General features: G+C 43.2%; 1 protein-coding gene across 1 annotated transcript in view; it reads right to left on the minus strand.

The window, feature by feature from the left end:
* Positions 1 to 23,150, minus strand: part of LOC146830518 (complement C4-B-like) — a 554,995-nt gene that overhangs the window by 343,776 nt on the left and 188,069 nt on the right. Inside the window, exons 12-15 of the mRNA XM_085604724.1 lie at positions 19,704 to 19,892; positions 16,948 to 17,130; positions 12,699 to 12,851; positions 9,562 to 9,688 (exon numbers count right to left, since the gene is read on the minus strand). Of these exons, the coding sequence (XP_085460850.1) occupies positions 9,562 to 9,688; positions 12,699 to 12,851; positions 16,948 to 17,130; positions 19,704 to 19,892 (652 nt within the window). The remainder of the gene's footprint in view (positions 1 to 9,561; positions 9,689 to 12,698; positions 12,852 to 16,947; positions 17,131 to 19,703; positions 19,893 to 23,150) is intronic.

Here is a 23,150-nt window from a genome sequence, read left to right on the forward strand (position 1 = left end):
CCTTTTGAACTACGGAGATGGGGATGTGGTACTACACCAGTTCAGAGAACGGCAGGAGATCCAATATCAAGGGAATGCCCTTTAATTTTTCCCAGATTTTATGGCGTTGGTACAGGCCGCTCGCAGGGAATACCTCCAAGTAAAGAAGAAATTGCAAAAAGAGGGCATCGAGTATGCTATGTTATATCCAGCCAAACTTAAGATCGACTACAAGGGCACACAAAAGATATGCTCCACCTCCAAAAAGCGGCAAAGGAATAAGTGAAGCAGATTACGGGGACCCAACGGCCCGCCCAGGAACAGGAGGACTGAGGGGCCCCAGGTCAAATACCCCAGCAGATGGCTTCACGTCTAGGTGAACAGTCAACTAGCGGATGAAATCTGAGCGGACGGCTGTACAGAATACAAGATCCTGTGTGAACAAGGACCACCCTGTGTGAGATCTGAAGGGTCTGTAAGTACTGTACTGAATAGAAATGGTGTGGCAAGAGACAATGTTTAAGGCCTTGAGATAGATGAGTCATTAAAGGCTGCACACACGGCCTACCCGCCCAACCTGCTCAGCTGCTCGTCTCACGAATAGACAGTGGTGCATGAGCTCCCTTGTTGCCTCCATCTACCAGGAGGTTACGCCGAGCGACTAGCTGCCCCCCTTGGGTGATCCCCACTTGAGTTATCGTTCATGGGTGTCTTATATCTCGATTACGGTATAGTCTATTAATGCACTGTATTTGGGACGTTCAGGTATTTAAGGATGATGCCTTTAGCATGGTTGGGATGCTGAAGTGGGAGGGGGAGGGAGTGTTAGTTTTATGTTAAAAGCCTACAGATTTATGATGGCTGAAACTGCCAGATGTGAAGCTGTGATCAAAATGAACCAGACACACACAAGGGTACGCAGCTAAAGCAGATGGGTAAAACACCACAAGTTGAACCACTACATTTAATACCATTGAATGTGTGGGGGCTTAATAACCCCCCAAAAATTAGACAAGTGCTAGCCTACCAAGATAGGCATAAGGTACAAATAGCGCTGTTGCAGGAGTCGCACCTCAGAGGCAAAGTGGCAGAGACGACAGGAGCCAGATGGGTGGGTTACCGAGTGGCCTCTTCTTACTCTAACTACACCAGGGGGTTCAAGCTATTGATTAAAAAGGGGGTCCCATTCGCGGCAATATATTCCGAGATTGATGAAAATGCCCGGCATGCGATAGTACAGGGCGTGCTCTGTGGCACATTGTTGAATATTATTAATACCTATGGTCCCAACGTGGACGGACCAGAGTTCTATGCGCACTTTTGGCGCCGGCTAAGGGCACTACAGCCCTCAGCGACCATATAAGGAGACAACCTAAATTTATATTTGGATCCGAACATGGACAGATCAGTGAAAAGGGAGATTAGGGGGAAACAGGCAGAGCAGCTGATGTGCAATGAAATGGATGACTTTGGCCTAATAGACATCTGGAGACATCCGAGTGGAAGGGAGAATACCTACACCTCAGCGACCCATGGTTCCTGGTCTCGCTTAGATTATTGACTCGGAACAAGGGAGGTGAACACATGGGTGCAAAATATACGTCACTTGACTAAAACGCTATCAGATCACACCATGGTTTTGTTGACACTGTTTATCCCAACACAAGCACCTAGACAGTTCCAATGACGTCTGCACCCCACTGAGCTATTAGATCCAGCTTTCCGAGACACAGTGAGCAAGGCTATAGTGGAATACTTTAACATAAATACAGACTTGGTCGACAGCGTTGGGGTCCTTTGGGGGGAAGCATTCAAGGCCACCATCCGGGGGGTGTGCATGGGAACGCATGCATGGATTTTAAAGGACATCCTCACCCAGTTACAGAAACTGGAAGGCAACCTGCAGAAGTTGGAGCGAGAGTACGAGAGCGACCCACAAATAAGAACCTTGGCAAATATAAGGACGCAAATCTCCGAATATGAGGCTCTAGCAGAGCAGAAAATGCACCATATGTGCCGCAGACCTGTGACGCGGGTGTATGGGAAGCCGGCAGACCAGAATGCCACTTGGCCATGTCACTGAAAGCTCCATGGGCACAGTCCAATGTAACTGAGGTGATCTGGCTCAACTGAATACCCTGCTATGGCACCCCCTCAGTTGGGGCGGAATTCTCCGATTCTATGCTCAATATACAGCTCTTGCGAGGGAGCGACAGCAGCCGAGACCTCGCAATATATGGGCGATATTGCCAAGGCATGGTTGACAGATGGCCAGAGAGAATACCTGACGCAACCTGTCTTGGTGGAATTTTATAAGGAATATGCAGATCTTTAGGCCCCAAAATCGCTTAGGGTATTTGCAGAAGCATACGATAGGCAAGTGCTCCCCCGTCATTTAGGGAGGCCCTCCTGATAACGATTTTAAAGCCAGATTAGCCCCCGAACCAATGCTCTTCATATTGGCTGCTGTCAATAATTAATATAGATATGGCTTCATTCCCAACCGCTCAACAGCGCAAAATCTGCGCACCATATTTGCATTATTCACCCAGCTCCACCCCTCTTTGAAAGCCGCTGCGGTCTTATTAGACGCCGCAAAAACCTTTCACTCGATCCAATGGTCCTACATGTTCACCATTTTCCTCCGGTTGGGTGGTGCCACACGCCTTTCTTCGTTGGGTCTACCTACTATATACAGACCCCTTGGCACGACTCAGGGTGAACAGAGTCACATTTGAGGCAATACCCATACACAGATGCACAAGACAAGGCTGCCCACTGTCGTTGATCCTTTTCACCCTAGCGCTGGAACCCCTGGCATGTGTTATACGCCAGTGACACGCTGCGTCTGCACTATGCTTTATACCTCGCCCCATAGCGATCTCAATGTATGCAGACAATATGGCCGTACATGTTCAGGAACCGGAAACATATCTGGACTCGATCATTCAGTAATACTTTTGGTTTGAGTGACTGTCAAGCCTAAGTATAAATTGGACAAATCTTTTGTAGTTACCCTCATCCCATGCACGACAACCTGCACGCAAAACCCCACTATATGGGAAGGCATTACCGTTAGATCACCAACCAGCAATATCAGTCATGAAGGAACCCAAGGAGCTAAGCTTAATAGTGAAGTTGTTGACATGTTCCCGGACCGAAAGTTTATTCAATGGACAACCATGGCCCAAATAGGTCATGGCTCTCGATTACTACATTTTGCGTATCTGATTCTGTGCCCATCTATTCCCAGTCTACATCCACAGTTCCCGGAGGAACCCCCGGCATTGTCAGCACTTCAGATATTTCTGACTACTCCAACTAGACAGAAACTAGTCACCAGGCTCTATAACGCATCGCACCTTGACAAAGCCCAGTCCAGCAACTCCCCCAGGGACAAATGGAATGAGGTTCTAGATACACCCCTCACACAAGCGGAATGGACATTCTGCTGCACACAAACAGGGGAGCTCACCCCAAATTGAAATGTACTCATTATTCATTTTAAGTTCCTCCATCAAACATACTACACACCACTCAGACTTAGGAGATATGGCCTGAGGAAGGATGACAATTGCAGTAGATAAAGCTCCCCTTGTGAGATGTTCCCTGTGGTCCACAGACAGAAGATCGAGTTTTAAATGTCGAAATGCACAAATATCGAGTTGGAAATATCATGATAAAGAAATATTGAAAGCAAGAATATTGTAATCAAGAATATCGACTTTAAGGTAAGACATATCGTTTTTGAAAATATCGTAGTCATTAATATCGTTTGCAAAAATATAGTTGTTTAAAAAATCGATTTTTTTAATTAGTGTTATGTATTTTAGTATGTATTTTAAAAGTATGTGATCTATTTTTTTGTATAAGTATTGCTTTGGTTTTTTAATATATGTGTTCAATTTTTAGCAGTTATTCATTTTATGGTAATTAGATTTTGCATTTATTATTTATTTCATTTAGATTTTATAGTGTTAATTGTGGGAATTAATTTATTATTAATTAAATATTAATTGGTTGTTAATTGTTATTATTTAATTTATTGGTAATTATATTAATGGTGTAATTTTCTTAGCAACAGGTTTTGGGTTTATAGGGGAAAAGGATGAGAAGTAATTTGATTATAATCAAATTATCAATATTTTGTAATCATTAATATTTATTTAATTTATGTTTTATACTGTTAACTGTGGGAATTAATTTATTATTAGTTTTTTATCAATTGGTTGTTAATTATTGTTAATTCATTGCTAATTATGTTAATTGTGTCATTTTTTGGGGAGCAGGTTGAGGGTTTATAGAGGATTAGGGTGGGAAGTAATTTAATTTTAATAAATGTATTAATATTTGTTATATATTAATATTTTTTATTTTATAATTTATAGGGTAATTGTGGGAATTAATGTATTAATAATTATGTATCAATTGCTTGTTAATTATTATTAAGTAATTCATTGGTAATTCATTATGTTAATTGTGCCATGTTTTAAGAAACGGGTGGTGGGGTTTTTAGATATCCCCTACACAGAGCATGCGTTGTGCTGTGATATGTATTGTTTACAATTCAGCTGGCTTACAACCAGCCCACAGCATACCACTAGTTGTTTTCATTCTCACTTTCATTTACAATCTTCAATTGTTTAGCTCCCGTAGGCTTCCCTTCCTTTCTAGTCTTAGCTCTTCTCTGGAGCATGGACCCTATATGTGTTCTTCCTCGTCTTTGTACTTCCTCAGCTTTTTGCAACATGCTATTTTTTTATTTTATTTTATTTTATTTTATTTTAAAAGCGTTTCAGCATTATTCCTGGATGTGCAATGTGCTTTCCTACTTTTAACACCGGTATACAGCTTCTAATTTATGCTTCTTTCATCCTATCTGCTGTCTCTATTGACACCTTACAACCACAAATGTCCTACTCTGTGCCACTCTACCCTATACTACTGCACTCCACTCTACACCACTCCACTCTATTCCACTCCATGCCACTCAACGCCACTCTACTCCACTCCACTTTAGTCTTTGCCACTTAACTCTACACAGTGCTTTTCTACTCCACTCTACACCACTCAACGCCACACCACTCTACATCACTCTACTCTACTCTATGCCACTCTACTCTGCCACTCTACTAAACCACTTTACTCTATGCCATGCCACTCTACACCACTCTACGCCACGCCACATCACTCTATTCTACGCCACTCTACTCTACGCTATTCCACTCCATGCAACTCCCCTGTACTCTAAGCCACTCCACTCTACTCCACCCTACTCTATGATACTCTACTCTATGCTCCTATATACTAGATAGAGGTGAAACAGCAGCCCTCATCCTCCTGGACCTCTCTGCAGCTTTCAACACAGTGTCACACCACACACTCATCCAGCAACATTGCCAGATCGGAATCACAGGCCACACTCTCAGATGGATGGCGTTCTTCCTCACAGGACGTACCCAAAGAGTCCCCTCCCATCTCCTTGCACGCCAAGGCCACCATCTGTGGGGTACCCCAAGGCTCATCTCTAAGCCCCACCCTCTTCAACATCTACGTGACTCCACTCGCAGACATCGTCAAATCACACAACATCAACATCAGCTCATACACCGATGACAACCTCTCACTTTTTCTCCTCGGTCTTAAATCCGGAGCACCCTCCGACCCTTGCATGCCCTCCGCACTTCAACTGGCCCCAGGACCAGCAGCTAATTTCCTGTGCGAGGTATTCAATGGAATACTTTTATCCGGCTGCTACCCAGCTATCTGGAAGGAAGCTATTGTTCTCCCTCTCCTTAAGAAACTCAATGCCGATCCCTTGGAGCTAAAGAATTTCCATCCTATTCCCCTCCTTCCTGCCCTGGCAAAAATCCTGGAGAAATTCATTAATAATGAACTGAGGACGTATATTGACTCACAGGAAATCTTAGATCGTTCCCAGAATGGATCCCGCGCCGGTCACAGCACCGAATCTGCCCTTATTGCAGCCACTGACTGCATTCGGTTGCAGGTAGACCAAGGGGGCTCGGCAGTGTTGATTCTGCTTGATTTATCGGCAGCATTCGACACCGTCTTCCCAGCGTGCATGGTCCAACATTTGCAGGAAGTGGGGGGTCACGGGAAAAGCCCTGCAGCTTCTTCATTCCTTTTTAACAGATAGAGTGCACACAGTCAGTTTTGGAGGCTTCAGAACAATAGCTTTTGCTCTCCCATGCGGGATCCCTCAGGGCTTCTCGCTTAGCCCTACTCTTTTTAATCGTTGGATGAAGGAAACTCTCTAGAGATCAACACAGAAAAGACCCAGGTCCTAGTTTTTGGACCACAGAACTCCGTCTGGTCTAATGCCTGGTGGCATTCAGAATGTGGATCTCTTCCAGCCCTGGTAAAAACTGCTAAAAATCTGGGGGTAAACTTTGATGAGGGCCTGACTTTTGATGCCCAAGTGAATAGTACAGTTATATTTTAACAACCCTCAGAAAGGCGCTTCCATTCATTCCCTCGGAACTACATCGGCCAACCATTATCGCACTGATTACCTTTCGTCTTGATTACTGCAATGCCCTATCCCTTAATATCACTGCAACATCACTGAATAAACTCCAGGTGGTACAGAACTCAGCGGCAAGACTGATTTTAATTATTCCCAAACATCAGTCTGCCAGAGAAGGGATCCGTACCTTACACTGGCTCCTCATCAGGGAGCGTATTTCACTCAAGGTCTTAAGCACGGTACATAAAGCCATGCATAGCAAAGGCTCGCCCCAACTCAAATCTTTGTTTCAATGGTATACTCCAAGGAGGACTCTGAGATCATCCACTCAGAACAAACTGGTCTCGCCCAGATTTCGCAGATCCAGATGGGGCGGCTGCTCCTTTTCGGTTGCCGCTGCCAAACTTTTGATCTCACTCCCCCTGCCATTGCCAACGCAAGCCCTCTTTCAGCTTTCAGGAAACTCCTGAAAACAAGGCTATTCCCCTCTTAATCTGCTGTTGTGCTTTTTTCCCCTTGTTTGTGTCTGCCCAGCGGCTTGACTCCTTCGGGTATAGTGCGCTTTACCAATCCTATCCTATCCTATCCTATCCTATCACTCTCAGCCAACCCCACCCAGACAAAGACCAACTTCCTCAACGGCATGAAGAACTTAACAAAATGGGTGAAAGACAACTGCCTCAAGTTGAACACGGACAAGATGTAAGTCCTTATCTTTGGCATTTGATGAATATATTAGGAGGTGCACACCTGTTTGAACCTGTGTACTGGCTATTCTAATTAATAACAAGGGTGCAACAGTGTAACGCTTGCTGCCGGGTCAAGCATCTTGTATAAAGCAGGGAAAACACAAACCGACGTGGTCATATACACTGTGCACTGTTCAATAAGTTTACAAAACCTGGCTCTTCGACCAGTAGCACCCCCCCCCTCCCCAGCGCCTTGAGACCCTCTCGGGTATGTAGCGCGCTTTACAAATGCAGTGATTGATTGATTGATTGAAAACCTTTGCCAATTTGCATATAAATACAGAATACTTTAACAAAAATCGAAACTGAAGTTATGATTCAAACATGTATTTAGTTACATTGACATGAATGAACATATGCAATAATCTTCTGAGTAGTAAGATAGTGAATATGGTAATTATAGTGGGATGCTATGAACGTGCTGGCTATCAGCGTAACGCTGATGTCAAATAATCTTCGAGACGCGGAGCAGGACTCTACAGCACTACGGCTGGCAGTTTTTTGCCTCTAAAGCGGCGATAATTTTAACGCTGTGCTTTGATAATATGCCCCAGAAGTTCTTAATAGGATGGTGGTAACACAGAAAGTCTTTGCCTCTCACCTCCTAGTGCACAGGTATCACACCGGCCCAGGTCCATGTAACTGATTTCACTCCTAGGAGTAGAAATGAAATCCTGCATCCCACATCATATGCCTGGTCCTCTACATGTATTGCCCGTTTCCCTACATAAGCTCTGTGTTAGATTGGGACTATTGATACCTTTCTTCGGCTGCCCTTGAGAAACATTCTTTGTCCAAAGTGGTGTACCACACAGCAGGAAGCATTAGGGCTATCTCTAACTGGAGCAACCACAACATGGGCACATGGCTGTTGTCGCCCTTCCTGAAGCAATTATCAGACAAATAACTTATATGACCTAGAAACCTCCTCACCTTGAACAACAAACTGCAGCTCAGACAGACGAATCTGCATCTCCTTGTTAAATAAACAGCGCCATTGAATGTTATTAAAGTGGCCCAGTCTCTCCCTCCTCACTTCAGTGTCTGGGTCTCCTCACTGCAGCTACAGTAATGCAGGCAATGCACTTGCACTGTCTGCGAAGCTATTCTCACCTCTATCCTGTGCCATGCTAAACCTGGGCATCCAATTGCTTTCCGTTCATATGTAGGCAAAGCATTTGTGAGGCAAATTTTAAGGGTTAACATCAGAAGATATGGCTGGAGTAATTGCAGAATCTCCTTTTGAGGTTTGCATTATTTACCTTATATATTCTTTCACGTTGCTTTGATAATGAGAGTATTGCATCAATATAGCACAGTCTAATGTGCTTGACAGTTCCTTATCTCTGCTGTCAGCCTTTACTTTACACTTGCAACCCCTCCGTACTGAAGCAGTGCTCTAGCAATAGCCTAGAAGTAGACTGACTGTTCACCTGATTCTATGGCCTATCAAAGGTGCCCCATATAGAACTATCTCACATGCAAATATGATGTTTCTTCTTACAGTTTTACATCCTCGGATTTCAAGCTCTGTCAAAGTCTACTCCCTGTGCTTAAAACCCTGCTTAAAAATGTTGACCGTGTCTTAAAATTTCCGATGGTCACCTTCCCTCCTTTTTACTTTGAATGGCCCTCTCCTTGCCCTCCCTCTTCTGCATGCCTCCCCTCGGAGTACAGCCTACTCTAAGTCTTGTGCATAGTTGCCTTCATCTCTATTACTGTTTTTGTGAAATCATAAATATCACCACCTGCCCTTCTTTGAAGGTCAGCCCATGCAACCTAGCAATACCTAATGCGCTCCAGCTCCCCTATTGACATAACATAAGATAACCTCCAAGACACTGGAGCTGACATGGAGACTAGGAATGGTCTCCTTGAGAGAACTAGACTAAACCCTACACCAACAATAACCACTGGATGAACCTCTTACTTCGGTTCCGAAGCTGAGTCCTGCTTTGCATAAAGGACTTCAACAACTTGTTAGGGCTAGTAAGCGCTATATAAATCTAATTACAATACAATACTCACTAAATAATCTGTTAACATTCTGCAGTGTCCTCTATTGACTCATTAATGGATTGTTGCAGAAGGGCTAAGCGTCAGACAAGAGGTCAACACTAAGGTGCCATCTTGTGTTAAAGGGTGAATTATATACTTTCTGGCAAATAACACTGATTCTGGGACCTCAATCGCTTGATTAGCGAGTTGTCACATGTTTGTGAACCACATGGCCTTGGTTGCAGTGCACAGAGACCATTCACTGCTGCACACAGGGAAAATAAATAGAGTGAACGCTGATTGAGAGATGTATCTGTGACTGACAACATGGTCAGAAGACCTTACCTTCACGGAGTGTTGAGGCGGTCTGACTGGATATGAATGAGAGACCGGCATCCTTAAAGACACCGTCAAAATCTTTGCCATTCCCCATCGTGCAGCCGAGGTCGTACTCGTTCATGGCCTGGAAAACCTGCATGCAGGGGTTTGAAGAGAAAGGCATTCGTAAGCAATGCATTGTCTGATTACAAGATACCATTACCAAACTCCTGCTGAGATAACAGCTTGACAACCATTGTTCATTTCTTCAGGTGGCTTCCAACCCCTATACTAATATTGTGTGTTTAGGATCTATTTATTTGCTTGGGATGCTGTATTTTCAGTGCACAACCACGCAGTAGAATAGGGTCTAAGGGACTGAGTATTGGCTGTGCCATATTTTGATTTGGATCGAAGTTGAGATAAATTCAGCTCCAAGTCACAGTCCACAATGAGTTGAGGCTCCTTTTCCAGTGCTGGATGAGTTGGTGCTGTTGTTGACATCCGTTGGACCAGCGCAGACTTTAGCACATATCCAAAATCACCATCAATGCTGTTGTGGAACTCGAACTCTGTTCAAAGGGTACCAACAGCGCCAAAGGAGGACTAATCGACAGTAACATGGCTGGAGGTCTCTGCTTATCCTTGCAGCCTGAAGGTGTGCCAAAGAGAGACGGAAGGGTGCCAAAGATGTGCTGCATGGCCTCTCGAAAGGCTTTGACTTGCTGCAGCATTGTTGATAGACCCAGGAACACAGGATGCATTGGAATCAAAGTCAGATTTGGCTCTTCTGAGGAATGAGAGCGAGACCTGGAGTCATGGTGACTCCCTGGCACCTTCTGCAGAGAACGAGAGTGGCAGGAAGAGGCCCAGTCTCTCTTGGATTTTTATGTTTCTTCTTGGACTTACCAAAATACTTCAACTCCACATTCTCAACTTCAACCTGTAGCGAGACCTAAGTGGAGTCTTGCAGGGTTTTGCGATCACAAATATCCTTCAGATTCATCACGGTGCAAACGTTGAAGCCTTAGAGTCATGTGCGGAACCCAAACAAACCTCATGGGGATCTGTCATAGACATCTGTTTGCAACAACTCTTACGAAGCTTAACCTCTGCAGTCTTGGGGGTGACATGCTGCATTGCACAATAGAAAATCTTTTAATGAATAAATGACTTCACAGAGTGAAGAAATAGATGAGCGGAGATACTGATCTTCATCTGAAGGAGCAGAAAGAAAGGAGCTGACGTCAGGACGATTGGGTGGTGCTTATATGAGGCTCAGTTCACCCTATACCCCAGCCAGGACTTTGAGGTCATCGACCCAACATTTGCTGTCGGTGCCTAAATTCTTTCGGGCTAGGAAGGGGGCACGCTCATTCCAGGTGGTAGTTGGAAGACTATGGAATGGTCTGCCTCTTTCTCTCAGACAGGAACAAGAGCTTCTTAGTTTTAGGCGCCAACTTAAGACCTGGCTGTTCCTTCAGTAATGAGGACTTTGTCGGATGAGGTTGCACACTGTTTTCTGTCAAGGGGGACCTGTTAGCGCCGGGACACTCCATGGAGTAGCTGTGCGCTTTATAAATACCACATAACATTAACACTTCTGGAGCAGGACAACGTTGGCGCACAGAAACAAGGCGTCACCTACTGACACACAGGAGCACTACTTTTTGAGTTTCCATATCTAGTTTAGTGCCCTGGGGATTGTCACATGGGTAGAAGAATCCATCAGAAATACCAATGCTTGAAAAAATTGACAGTTCTATGGCTTTGTCTAGTTTTTTTCTTAACTAAACTAAGTTCCTAGAGAGACCTGGAGAAACCTCTTCCTGTACACCAATTTTGGGGGCATTACACTCCTCTTACCACCATGCAAATAGATGTACTGTTTGCAAAGTGGCAAGTAGTATGTGAATACCCACAAAAATGTATGTTTGTGAATACTCACAAATGTACAATCTTTTCCAGCCCTAGAATACCCATTCCCTGCTCACAGCCCACCTGCACTTTTTCAAACAGTAAATCCATTCATTAGTGCATGGTTGCACTGAGGTAGCAGATGCAGGGTTTAGGGCAAATGATGACAACAGCATTAGCTGGATGAAATATACAGTCGAGAAAGTGATTATGGCCTTCGGTGTGACAGATAGGTGAATAAGTAGTGATGCAGTGTGGTGTGGGGAAGTACTTAGGGAGAATGCTATAGTATTATGGATGATGGGAGTCGAAAAGCAATAGAGGGAGTGTCTACAAAGGGAACGGTGCCAATAATGGTAGAGGTGGTGGTACAAGCAGTGATAATGAAGAAAGTTGAGATAGTTAAAGTAGTATAAATAGCCATGGTTGAGCAGGCACCATAAGGTGGCAGTGGAAGGAGCATGCATCTAATGGTATACTTACCAAATGTTGTGGTAATAGTGGTGGTAAAGGTCCTACAAACAAAGTTTGTGGTGGCAAAACAGGTAGTATTGCTGGAGTTTGTAGATGAGGAAGGAACTAGGGTCCGGAGGTGATTCAATTTTTAGAAGCAGGAGTGGAAGTGTTGTCATCATGATAGTGGTAAATCAATGAGGACACAAACATGTTTTTCGTGGATTGTACTGATTGAAAAAAGAGGGATTGGATGCGATATGCAAGTAGTGAAGTTATTGTTGGTGGTGAAAAGTAGCTCAGACAGCTAGTCAATTACTAGTAGTGGCACTGATGATAGTTAGCTTTCAGGACACAGTGGTACAAGCAGCAATAATAGTAGAGATATTTTTGATAGCTGGGTTAGTTGTCAGAAAAGGAGGAGAGGAAGTTGTGCGTGTGCAGCGATCACCGTAGAAATTGTAAAGTTGCTGGTACTGAAAAGTTCAGTAATGGATGGTGCGCTCAGTGATCACAGTAGAAATCATAAAGTTACTGCTGATGGTACTTCGCAATGTAGTGGTGCACTAAGTGATCAAAGTAGACATTGCAGTGGACTGATGATGATGCTTTGGCAAGAAGCAGTAGTACAAACATCTGCCAAAATAGGAGTAGTAGAGGTTTTGATGATCGTGATTTCATCGTGGAGGTTTAGGTGATAGCACGTGCCAGGGAAGCCCTGGTGATGGAGAACAAGTACTGTAAAAGTGCTCTCTTTATCAAGCTGCACACAGGTTATCTTCAGACTGCCTTACCTTTTTCTGGGTCAGCTTGTTCTTCTTGTTTAGAATGTAGACAGCAGTGTCAATAGCAGCGAGGGCGACCTTCGCTTGGTCATCTGTCTCGATCGTCACTTTCAAAGAACCACCCGGCTTCAAGACATCCCTCACATTGCTTTCAACGTGCAGCTAGAGGATTAAAAAATATATATTTAGATGCCTGACTTGACATTTTTTGCAATACACCTGAGTTCTTAATGTTATTAGGAAGGTTTATTTCTGATATCAGAGCAACTGACCTTTTGTGTGTCAAGTGAATAAATACAGCAAGTGTGTCTATATCTGATTCAGTAAGGCAAGATCCATGTGAGTTGATCAGGATTATACAGAATGTAAATATATCTCATGTCTGTGACTTGAATACATGGCATGGATCTGACCTCCCTGGTCTTATGTTGGGCACCCCAGGCTTACAGCAAGTGAAAGTAGCTTAATAATAAAAAAAGTTATGGACAGGAGTTGGGAGTTGGGAGTATGTCTCTGGGAGGCAGTGAGATGCTTCACCTGAAACAGATGCTCAAGAGGCACAGAGTGTTTTAAGAAATACGTCACAGGAGCTAATTCATCCAGTTTCCCCAGATATGGGACCTACCTAAAATAATTTACAGGTATAGAATAACAGGGAATGTATCTGAAAACAATGATTATATATAAAAGAAGATGGATTGTAAAAGTTTCAGTACCTGAAAAGAAAGAATTTGAAAAAAATCCATATGGTGCCCACACTACATTTTGTAGTACATACAGTCGTACTATAGCAGCACTACTTACTACAAAATACAATTCACAAGCCTACAAGTGTAAATTTCCACCGCCGCCTCCCTGGTCTTTTTATACCGGGGAAATCTCACATTTAGGTTTACTACTTAGGGGTTGATTACGATCCCGTTCGGAAGGGCTCTGAATCGGATTTGGGTTCTCGTTCGGAACACAGGCTACCATTGAAGTCAATGGGAGTCAGACCGAATCGCATTCCGGAAGCATCTAGAAGCATCCATATCGCTCGGTCGGACTACTCTGATCTGAGTTGTCTGGAAAGCATTCCGGAACCGATTTGGTCAGAATACTTTCAAGGCGAGATCATAATCGGCCCCTTAGTAGCAAATGAGGGAGGAACAAAGTGGAGTGGCTGGAAAATGAGGAATACTTACTACAAATTAAGAGGGGTTTAGGCAGGGTTAAGTTGGGGGTTTAGGGAGGGTCATACTAACATAAACACCCAACCACAAAAGTATTAGACCATTACTTTTCACAAACTACACTTCTAAAATTACTACAGCCTAAAATGTCACAAAACAGTTGTACATGTACTCCAGTCCCGTCTAGGAGTAAGTCTAGCACCAGACATGGTCATTCATAGGTACTGCAACAAACTCTCATAGAAAAATTGGAAGCAAGGACTTAAAATAAAACCTAATAGGAATTAATATAAAATAAATCCCACACACACATCTGTGTATTAATTCAAATGTTTTAGCGTTAAACATTGCAATAAGTGAAAAATTAAATATTAGGCACTTTAAAAAAAATATTTAATTAAACTATTAATGAAAAATACAATTATTTTAAATGCATTTACTAAATATTATTTTGATATTAAAATGCTAGTAAAGGTGGATTTTTTAATTTTATTGAAAAATATTTATTAAAATGTTTTATTTAATTAAACTATTAATGAAAAATACAATTAATTTAAATACATTTACTAAATATTATTTTGATATTAAAATGCTAGTAAATGTGTATTTTATAATTTTATTTAAAAATATATATTTGTATTTATTTAATTAAACTATTAATGAAAAATACAATTATTTTAAATACATTTACTAAATATTATTTTGATATTGAAATGCTAGTAAAGGTGGATTTTTTTAATTGTATTGAAAAATATTTATAAATCCATTTGTTATTTTTGTTTTGACTTTTTAGTTCAATATCTCTTTATTAAAGTTTTAGTTCCATACAGGTACATAATAATCAGTACAGCATAATAAAACATAATGACGCAATCTAGACTGTATTTATAACTCTTGACAATTTGCCTTCTGAGTGACCACAGTTTGGAACATTGTAATAACATCAAACAGAACCACTGTGACATGACATGGGTGCCCATCAATGATAATGATTGATAGTAAACTAGTCTGATCTGCGGGTAGAAAAGATGTCTTGCTTCACATAAATCGTGAACCATGTGGTCAGCTGTCACGGTACGGTTATATAAGTTCTGCATGGCATTCGCACTCTAAAATTTGGCATGGTGCAGTTACATTTATTCTTAAGATAGTACCAACCACACTATTAATCATATTAGCCATAAGCGTAGTTATCCTGTCAATCTTCCTTCCTGATCATAAATGAGTCTTAAGTCTTATGTGCCTATGCCCGTTTATGTATTCCCATTTGTGTTCCAACATCAGCTTGCGCTCAACTGTGCACATCTTTTAACCATACTCTGACTCTGGTGCTAGCGCGGCTTTACAACACATGGATATAATCTACTTCGCCGAAACCAATGCCAGACCCAGAAACCCTGCAGAATGTTGATGACATTTATACTATGGGACTTGCCCCAATTTCACCTGCCCACCTATAACATTTGCAAGGAGACAAAGCACTTTCTCCAAAAAGCCTCTAATTATTCATTTGGCAAAACATTTGCATTCACTGCTTTACATCAGGGACACCCAGTGCCAATTACCCTAGCCATCTTCCCTAAACACTGCATGGACAGGTATGTATGACGTAAACATTTGATTTGAGTGTAGTAGATGCATGGGTTCCTAGATACCACAGACACATATCACAGACACCGCCACCAGTGATCCTCAGATATTCTCAATCTGCCCGCTATTGCCAGTTTATTATACATCACCGCTGGCATATCACTCCCATGAGTAAGGATCACCAGAAGCGCCTTGGACCTAGGGCTTCATTCCCAATTGAATCCCATGTACCAGCGACTACACCCATCACTGCATTGAATGTCAGGAACTGACCTCTGGCAAAGAGATATACGTCACCTACCTTTTCAAATGTATGTAGGGTACCATTGTCATACACATCCCCAACCATACGTACCCCCGCTTCCATCCATGCATCACAATCATGTATGCGTGCTACTTCCCGGAACTTAGGTAGGGACCATAGAGGGAACTCCGGTGTGTAGGGGTGGCTGTTGTGCTCTTCCCAACCCAGATCGCCCCGCAATATTTCATCATAAAAATGTAGGCACTTGAAATCTAGGTTTGTCCAAGGTTACCAGTCAATCGAGTATGCATTCCCATAGAGCGCTTTCGCGTTTCATTCCTTGCCAGGTTCTCCCCATTATTTATTTGAATATTTAATAAGCATTTAATTTGATGAGTTAATGTGCTGTAACATTTTATTCCATTATATTATCTAGGTTAATAATAATCATGTTGAAGTAATATACAATTATATTTTACATTAAAATATTTTTAATGTCTTTTTTTTAAATATTAAACTGTATACTATACTTTATCATAAAGAGATCTCTGCCCTAGTGCTGGAGATCTCTTCCCCAGTGGTGGAGACCTCTACCCATGTGGTATTGATCTCTGCCCAGGGGTTGGAGATCACAACTTGCATGTAAAAAAGTAACTTGTAATAACTTTAAACTTGTACGTTCAGTTTTAGATGCCTCCACCCTCTGGTTTCAGTGCCTGGAGACATGTAATTTTACACTTAGGTGTAAATCAACACTCATAAATGGTGAATACCAAATAAATGTAGATTTACACCTAGGTGCAGTAGTAAATTTACACGTAAATAAATCTGCATGTATAGATTTACCTTTTGGTCAAATGAACTTTAAATTCTTGGGGCAAGTAGATCAAGCAGTCTTTAGCTCAAATTGACTTTAACCCAATGAACTTTATTCTGTTCTACACTGGGACTAATACAGTGTACAGAACTCTCCCATCATCCCGTAATCAATGGTCCTTCAATTTATTTATATTCTTTTCACTTTTTAACATTGCTGGCAGGCTTACTGTTTTTAATATTTCCATTTTCTGTCAAAGCACAAAATGCAGGGACAAGATTGTTGATCTCTTCATAGCAATGCAGATCTTGGTCGATTCATAACTTCACAAAAATGCTATCATATAGCCTTTTCCAAATAACGAAATAAATGGAAGTGCGTTCTTCTCCCCTGCACAAAGGTGTTAGTTCCCCACCCCTTTCAAGTTTTTTTTACCCTTCCTTCGCAGGAATCCTCCACATCCATCCACACGGAGTTGGCTACGATCTCGTCCCTGAGGTAGTAGTAGACGACCAGCCTGAAAGATGGGATCATATCTTCAGTGACCATGAACTGGATAGTGGTGAGATCTGCCTTTGCCACTCTCCTCAAGAAGAGTATCTGGCCTTTGTTCAAAGCCTGTGAAGGGGTGAATAAGGAACACTGAAGTCACAAGGAACAGGAGTATAAGAGTAGACTTTAGAGAGGAGGAAATGAAAGAGGAACTGAGTGGGAGAAAGGGAATAAGAGAGAAGATAAAAGAGAAGGAATGGAACAAAGTGAAGGTCTAACAACATGGGAAGAAAAGAGAAATGAGATATAATGTGAGTTGTGGGGTGGAGTGAAGCTGAAACAAGATAGCAGTGAGATGAAAATGGGCAGACAGAGAAAAAAGAAAGCAAATTAAAAAAACATACACCATTCTGTGATCTAAAAAAACATGAGGATAAATGAGAAATAACTGATATCTGGATCTTAATGAGTTTGGCAAACAGTTTTAAAACATGTCTAATAACTCTTCAAGGTTTTCCACTCATTTGACAAACACCACCTATTCTTACTGCTATACTTCAGGAGGGTCGACACATTTGATGTAACATAAATACTTCCTATGCACATATTTCCTATTTACTTATTCTAAAAGGACCATCTGCCATCTTGAAATTGTAAATTCATAATAAAGTCTAATAATAAAATAAAGAAGGCTGGCTGTGGCCTGCATGAGCTTGGATGCACATGCATGACGTGTAATCTTGGAATGCTTGTCCTATATGTCAAGAACCATTCCAAGAAGGCTATGTGTTTGCATGCGTGCTGATGCACCACCAACTATCTTGGAATGGTCTTTGACATGCATATATGTGCGTGCTGATATACCAGATGCCATTTAGGATGAACTATGTTTACAATTGTCATGACAGAAAAGCTAACAAGCACTGTCAAAGGCAGCGGAGCTGTACCCCGTTATTAAAGGGAAGACTGATTGTCTTTCCCAGTGTTTGTTTTATATTTCTGGATGGCCACTGATTACATGATGGCCGCCCTTTGAATATGTTTTCCCATTGCATGATGACTACCCTTGGTGAGTGTTTCGAATCTGTGGCGTCTTCCAGGAGGTCGGTCCGTGATGATTTGGGATGCCAGCCAAGGCTGACAGTCTGATGCGACTTCAATGACAGCTGTTTCTGGTGCTGGCTACTTACTGCAACCTCACCAACTGCAAGTGCCTCTTCAAATTAGCTATTTTAGAAATAGAATTTGAATATTTTTGATAGATTTCTATCTATGATTTGTACTTTGTTTTTTTTGATATTTTCTAGATCTCACTTTTTGGAACAGATTATCATCACAGACTGAGCTGTGGGTCCATTTTCTTCATTAGAGCCCTGTTCTGCTCTTCCTGAACGACAGCCAGACAGACATGATGGTGCCTTCAAGAGCCCTTCACAAGGCACAGGCCCAGTATATTACCCATTGGAGAGGATGATCTTTCCTTTCTCTTACCCACCTTCAGCTTCAAGTTACACCAGATATTTCACAGCGGCACATTCCTACTTCAATTCTCGGTCTGTAGACCAATTTCAGAACTCTGCCACTACTCGCTGGATGTTTGCATGCATGCTTTGATTGGTGTTAGTACCTTCCACCGGTGCATCAAACACATGCCTTCAACCCCTCTTTGGCTATCCGCTTACCTTGCCGACCCGGACCTCCGCTCCCTACTTTGAAGTCTGTATTTTCTTTTGGTTCTCATTCTTCGAATTCTCAAACCAGAACTGGGACTGATCTTGGGTCCTCAGATTCCTAGTCCTGTCCTGGTTTTGTTTCCATCCCTGCCTTGCACGTTATCCACTTCTGCCTGTTTGCTTCTTTCCTGCTCATCCTGGTTCAATGACATTTGTATATCTATTCCTGGCAGAGTGCCTGGTCTCTGGGCTCCCTTTAATATTATTACTTCATGTCAGTGCTGTTGCTGCCGGACAAGGAAGCTCATCGATACAAAAAACAGTGGTCCTAGACCTTCATTACAAGAAAGGGATATTAATCCCTACTCAGTGATATCACTCATTAGTTATGAGCTTTTTAGAAAAAACGGTTTAATAGCTCATGGTATTCAATACATTATTCATCATAAACCAAGGAGAGTGCGACAGACCATAATCTTAATCACCATGCATTTATTTTCATGACAATTGGTGAAAAATACAGTCTTTCTTTTGACAATTTTTGTAGTGGAGGTTGCTCCAGAGGAAACGTGCAAGGAAGCTCAGCAGGTGTGCCTGCAGTTACTGTGGCACAAGTATTTTGTCCCAATATGTCTACAAGCCCCCTATTATTGCCCCACAGTGGAAATGATCCACAGACATTGTTACAGCATTTGGTAACTGAGCCACACTACACAGAATTATGGCCCTCGTTAACCGCAACCCCAATGCACAGACTCAACATGCTGCTAAAGGCTTTGCAATCTGCCCACCTATGGGTACAGAAGACATTTTAGAACCTCCTTAAGTCTATCATGTTCTGATGTCTGTCCTAATTTTCTTTCTCTGGTCCCATTTAAGGCATAGCCTCAGTAACTCTCTTGTCCAAGCCTGCAAAACATCTGTGTGTTTTAGTATTGTCCTCAAGTGCCTTCATCAGACAACGTCAACACCCTCCTCCCAGGGGAGATGATAGCAGCATCAAGATGCTCCCAGGCATAGACTCACCATATAATACAGGAAGATGATCGCTTCAGGCTTAGCAGTAACAGGCTTCAGGTTAAAGGATGCCAGTGTGCCAGGCTTCACCGCCAAGCTAGTGAGTGCCTGGATGTAGAGGTAACTCTGGCTTAAAGATTGGTACGCACTGAGAGTCACCCGGCTGGTTTCTGAGTTTTCCCCCTCACCAATGGTTGCCTAAAGAGAGCATGGGGGTGGAGGGAAAAACAATATAAGAAAAGCTGCATCAAAAGAAGGTCATAGTTCAGCGTGGTCTCACAGAGGCAGAGGGGACCCACGGCCTACTGAGTAACATCAGTAGAAAGCGTTGTTGTTTATCAGGCCTGTCCATCTAGAGATCAGAGTGATCAAGAGAGTAAATGTGTGTGTGTGTGTGTGTGTGTGTGTGCGTGTGTGTGCGTGTGTGTGTGTGTGCGTGTGTGTGCGCCAGTGAGTGAGTATGGGACTGAGTGAGCAAGAGAGTGACCGAGTTTGAGTGAGTGAGCAAGCAGCTGAATGGGGAAGCAAGCGAGTGAGTGATTGACTTGTCAGTTATTGGAACCCCATTTTCTACATGATGGTAAACACGTTTCTTGCACTTCACGTTGGGGAGGATGCGAGGAAGAGAGAGAGAGAGAAAGAGAGAGAGAGAGAAAACCAGAGAAGAGGAAACGAACTATGGAGATTGAGATTAATGCATAAATAACACCAAAAATACCCGTTTGGACATTCCACTGGAAGGCTCAGGTTAGGAGAGGTAAGGCAGACCTGCTGTTGAAGCAACTGGTTCCAAGAATGCGCACCAGTTCACCATGTTCCAGCACATACAAAGCAATCATACAAAAAGAATACATTTTCACTTTCAGCACCCAACCCCTGCAAACTCTGCTATGGTAAGGGTTGGACTTGGCCCTTTTTGGCATGGTCATTCCTGAACTTTTTGCTTTCCTCCTGTATTTTCTCTGACCTGTTTTTGTTGGATTTATGACTCAGGGCACTTTACCACTGCTGATCGGTGCTAAAATGTATATGCTCCCTATGGCAAATTGATGTATGGATTAGTGATTCCATGATTGGTTGGTCTGGTTTACTTGTCATACCCTAGTACAGTGTACTGAGTGTGCCCAGGGCTTGTAATCCAAATGCTGCTGGTGGGCTTGCAGCACTGGTTGTGCCACCCACAGAAGAAGCCTGTAAAAGTGTGTCTCAGATCTGCCATTGCAGACCCTATGTGCAGTCTGGTACTGCCATATTGACTGGGCAAGTGCACCCACTTGCCAGTCCCTAAACCTTCCCTTTACTGCCTATTAGTCACCCCTTTGGTAAGCCCAAGGGCAGGGTGCATTGTAGGTATAAGGTAGGACAAGCCCTGATGTGTGTGGCATGTCCTAATAGCGAATTACAGCCTTTTTCCACTATTGCAAGGCTACCTGTCCCCCATAGGCCAGAATGGGCAGTTTGATTATTACATCTTATAATGCTAACTGACTCCGAGAACTAGGTAGAAATTCGAGTTTAGTTTGCCTGAACTCAGAATGATAAAATGCATCTTTTAGTGAAGTTGGTTTTAACATGCTGCGTTTGAAAATACCACTTTTAGAAAGTGGGTATTTTCTTGTCTAACTATCCAAGCCTGCCTCTGCTAGGTTGTGTATTCCTTGTCTTGCGTTTGAGTGACAGGGGCTGGGGGTTTCCAGGAGACAGAGTGAGTCAGCACAGAGATGAATAGAGAGATCTGCATGCAGATAGGAGGGAGGAGTTGCACCTGGGACCTGAATAGGGCTGCGCCTTCCCTCCACAATGCTGGCTCCACCTCCTGTGGTGCGTCTGATGTCCCTGGCCTGCACTGTGAAAGTAAAGAAGGAGTTATATAAACAGAGTGCTCCAGGACTGACCAGAACTGGCTTGGACTAGGCAAAGGCCTCTCTGCCTTCAGAGAACAAAGAGAAACTGTGTATAAAAAGGGGGACCCAGACCCCAGAACTTTAGATCACTTTTGGGAAACAAGAAGAAACCTTTGCTGAGGAGAGGAACCAGAGAGATTGAGGAGAGACTATCCCTAAGCGTGAGGTATTGGCCTGCAGTGGTTGCCTGACTGCCAAAGAGAGGAGAAAGGACTTTGTGCTACTTTCATTCAACTTGTGAAGTATCTCCAAGGGCTTGAGATAGAGCTTGCCTCCTGCTGAAGTCTCAGAGACAACAGACTTCACCCACCAACTCCCCAAGAGTTATTTGGAAGTGCCTGCAGTTGTGTTGGGCTTTCTGAGGGACTGCATGTCGCAAGGAGCTGGAAGCATGACGTACGAAGAAGAAGCGTGTCGCCGAACTGCCGCTGTCGCTTCACAACGCAAAAGCGCCTCGCATCGCTGGAGAAGAGGATCGCCGTCGCACCAGGCGCTACCGCATCATCGGAGAAGCATGTCGCTGCCTCAGCCGTTGTCATCGCATCGCTGGGAAAGCGTGTCGCCGCTGAAGTTGTCGCATCATTGCCGAAACGCCTCGCATCACTGGAGAAGAGGATCGACGTCGCATCAGATGCTGCCGCATCACCGGGAAGCGTGTCGCAGGGCCTGTCCCGGCTCAGAAGAATCGTTGAGTCACCGCACAGCCGTCGGGCGTGCACGCATTGTGTCGCATCAAGGAGAAGACGCCATTTTGTTTCATCGCACCGGATCTTCATCGCATCACGGCGTTGCGGGTCGCATCGCCACGAAAGCGCAGTAAGAAACCGATGCATCACCTCCCCTCGCAGAGAAGACCCGACGCATCCCCTACGCATCAGTAGGGACCCGACGCATCACCGTTCTTGCGTGTAAGGAACCGACGCATCACCTTCCCTGCAACACTTTCGTTGTATAGCGTTACGCATCCTAGGGTACATTGAATTAAGCTAATCCTACTATTTCTAAAGTACAGTATTGTGGATTTTTGTCATTTGTGGTCTTGTGTTAAGTTTATATAAAAATACTTATTTGTATACTACAATTTGTGTGGTGTCCATTTGTAGTGTTGTCACTGGGTTACTGTATGAGTTTACAAATTCTTACACACTGCCTCTGAGATAAGCTTGTCTGCTCGTGCCAAGATACCAAGGGGTTATTTTACGAGTGTACCCCCTTACCCTGACTAGAAGCAAGGGTCCCTATTTGGTCAAAGGTACCTACCTCTGCCAACAAGATACCCCCAGTAAATGATTTGAATACATCTGGGCACCACCTTAATTGTTTTGTAGCACTTACTTTGTATCCCTTTTATTTAGTCCCCCCATTTCCTGTCTTCTCACAATGCCATTTCCCTGCCCTGCTCCCCGCTATACTACCACAAAGCTTTCCTTCTCCACATTACTGCTACCTGCTGCCTTCCCGTTCCCTTCCGCAGCTTCTGTTCTCCTCACCTTTCTAGACCTGCTCAGACTGACCTCGTACCCATCACTTCTTCTTTCAGCTCTCCGCTTTC

The sequence above is a fragment of the Triturus cristatus genome, chromosome 5_1, assembly GCF_964204655.1.
Source record: "Triturus cristatus chromosome 5_1, aTriCri1.1, whole genome shotgun sequence".
Lineage (NCBI taxonomy): Eukaryota > Metazoa > Chordata > Amphibia > Caudata > Salamandridae > Triturus > Triturus cristatus.